This window comes from Hemibagrus wyckioides, linkage group LG17 (assembly GCF_019097595.1).
Source record: "Hemibagrus wyckioides isolate EC202008001 linkage group LG17, SWU_Hwy_1.0, whole genome shotgun sequence".
Taxonomy (NCBI): domain Eukaryota; kingdom Metazoa; phylum Chordata; class Actinopteri; order Siluriformes; family Bagridae; genus Hemibagrus; species Hemibagrus wyckioides.
The window spans coordinates 938205-940444 of record NC_080726.1 but is presented as its reverse complement, the minus strand read 5'-3'; the positions used below and the strand labels follow the sequence as shown (position 1 = coordinate 940444).

The window sequence follows — 2240 nt, the reverse complement described above, 5'->3', positions numbered from 1 at the left end:
CAGTTGGGGCATAAAGAAATTGCTGTGTACACTTCATGAAGATACTGAGGAGTTACTATTGCTTTTCTAATGTGTGTCATGGTATTGATTAATCATTAGTGTTGTTATTGTTGTTGATGTTGTTTTAATATTATTCATTTATTTGTTTGTTTATTTATTCATTTATCAGTTAACTTTTTTTTAAAAAAAATTAATTTAATTTTTTATTTAAATTTTATTTAAAAATTTTATTTTTCTTTCGATTAATTTAGATATCGATTTATTGCCAGTTTTTTTCTAACATCAATACTAAAGTGAAAGTCTTTTCCTGGCTTTATGACTGATCTAATAAAGGTGTTTTTAAAACTCAAACTCTTTCCATTCCAGCAGGTATAAACCCTCCTCGGGCAGTAGAGGTCACTCACACACTAATAATGTGGTCTTTACACGCGCTTCATCAGACTGGATCGGTTACACTGCTCTCTGATTGGATAAAAGTTTTTTCCTCTCTCTGATTGGCTAAAAGTGGTGCTTCGTGGTTTACTATATAAAAACCAACGCTGAGGCATTTTCCCTCCAAACGTGCAGCACAGCAAAAAGCTCACACACCGGATTACCTTCATCATCATCATCATCATCACCTTCATCATCCTTATTCAGATCATCTAAATTCATCTCACATACAGGATTATTGTTTTTATTTTTCATTTCAGTTTTTAAGGATTTATACAAAATTAAGTCATTTAATTTTTTAAAATAATAAAAAAAATTAATTTGTCTGTTTTTTATTTTTACATTTTTGGAAAAAAACAACATTCTTTTATTTTTATTTTATCTATTTATTTTTATTTTTTAGCATTTATTATTATTATTATTATTATTATTATTATTATTATTATTATTATTATCATCATTATTATTGAGAGACGGTTTATACAAGTTGGTTCCTGCACGGTGACTAACGTGTGGCGATGGCGAGCGCGTGTCTGCAGTTGACCGGCTTCCTCCTGGGTGTTGTGGGGTGGATCTGTGTGGTCATCGCCACCTCCACCAGTGACTGGGTCATCCGCTGTAAATATGGCATGAACACATGCAGGAAGATGGATGAGCTTGAGACCAAAGGACTGTGGGAGCAGTGTGTGATCTCCACTGCTCTCTACCACTGTTACTCCCTCAACCAGATCCTCCAGCTGCCCGGTGAGTGCCATGACCACACACACACACACACACACACACACATAGTGTAAGTGTGTAACACCTGTTCTGTCTATATGGTGTGTGTTATTTATATGAACTCAAAGGTGTGTATGTGTATGGTGTGTGTGTGTGCGTGTGTGTGTGTGTGTCTGTGTTATTTATATGAATTAGGTAGTGTGTATATGGATGGTGTGTGTTATTTATATGAATTAGAAGGGGTGTGTGTGTGTGTGTGGATGTTATTTATATGAATTAGAAGGTGTGTGTGGGTGTGTGTGTGTGCGTGTGTTATTTATATGAAATAGAAGGTGTGTGTGGGTGTGTGTGTGTGTGTGTGTTATTTATATGAATTAGAAGGGGTGTATCGATGGTGTGTGTGTGTGTGCGTGTGTTATTTATATGAATTAGAAGGTGTGTGTGTGTGTGTGTGTGTTATTTATATGAATTAGAAGGGGTGTGTGTGTGTGTGTGTGGATGTTATTTATATGAATTAGAAGGTGTGTATCGATGGTGTGTGTGTGTGTGCGTGTGTTATTTATATGAATTAGAAGGTGTGTGTGTGTATATGTGTGTGTTATCTATATGAATTAGAAGGTGTGTGTGTGTGTGTTATTTATATGAATTAGAAGGTGTGTGTGTATGTGTGTGTATGTGTGTGTTATCAATATGAATTAGAATGTGTGTGTGTGTATGTGTGTGTTATCTATATGAATTAGAATGTGTGTGTGTGTATGTGTGTGTTATCTATATGAATTAGAAGGTGTGTGTGTGTGTGTGTGTTATCTATATGAATTAGAATGTGTGTGTGTGTGTGTTATTTATATGAATTAGAAGGTGTGTGTGTGTGTGTGTGTGTGTTATCTATATGAATTAGAATGTGTGTGTGTGTGTGTGTGTTATTTATATGAATTAGAAGGTGTGTGTGTGTGTGTGTGTTATTTATATGAATTAGAAGGTGTGTGTGTGTATATGTGTGTGTTATCTATATGAATTAGAAGGTGTGTGTGTGTGTATGTGTTATTTATATGAATTAGAAGGTGTGTGTGTGTGTGTATGTGTTATTT

General features: G+C 34.6%; 1 protein-coding gene across 1 annotated transcript in view; it reads left to right on the top strand.

Moving 5' to 3' along the window:
* The first annotated feature begins 557 nt into the window (after positions 1-557).
* The window catches only part of cldn11a (claudin 11a), an 8057-nt gene continuing 6374 nt past the window's right edge, over positions 558-2240 (top strand). Inside the window, exon 1 of the mRNA XM_058414061.1 lies at positions 558-1176. Within this exon, the coding sequence (XP_058270044.1) occupies positions 951-1176 (226 nt within the window). The 5' untranslated portion in view covers positions 558-950. The remainder of the gene's footprint in view (positions 1177-2240) is intronic.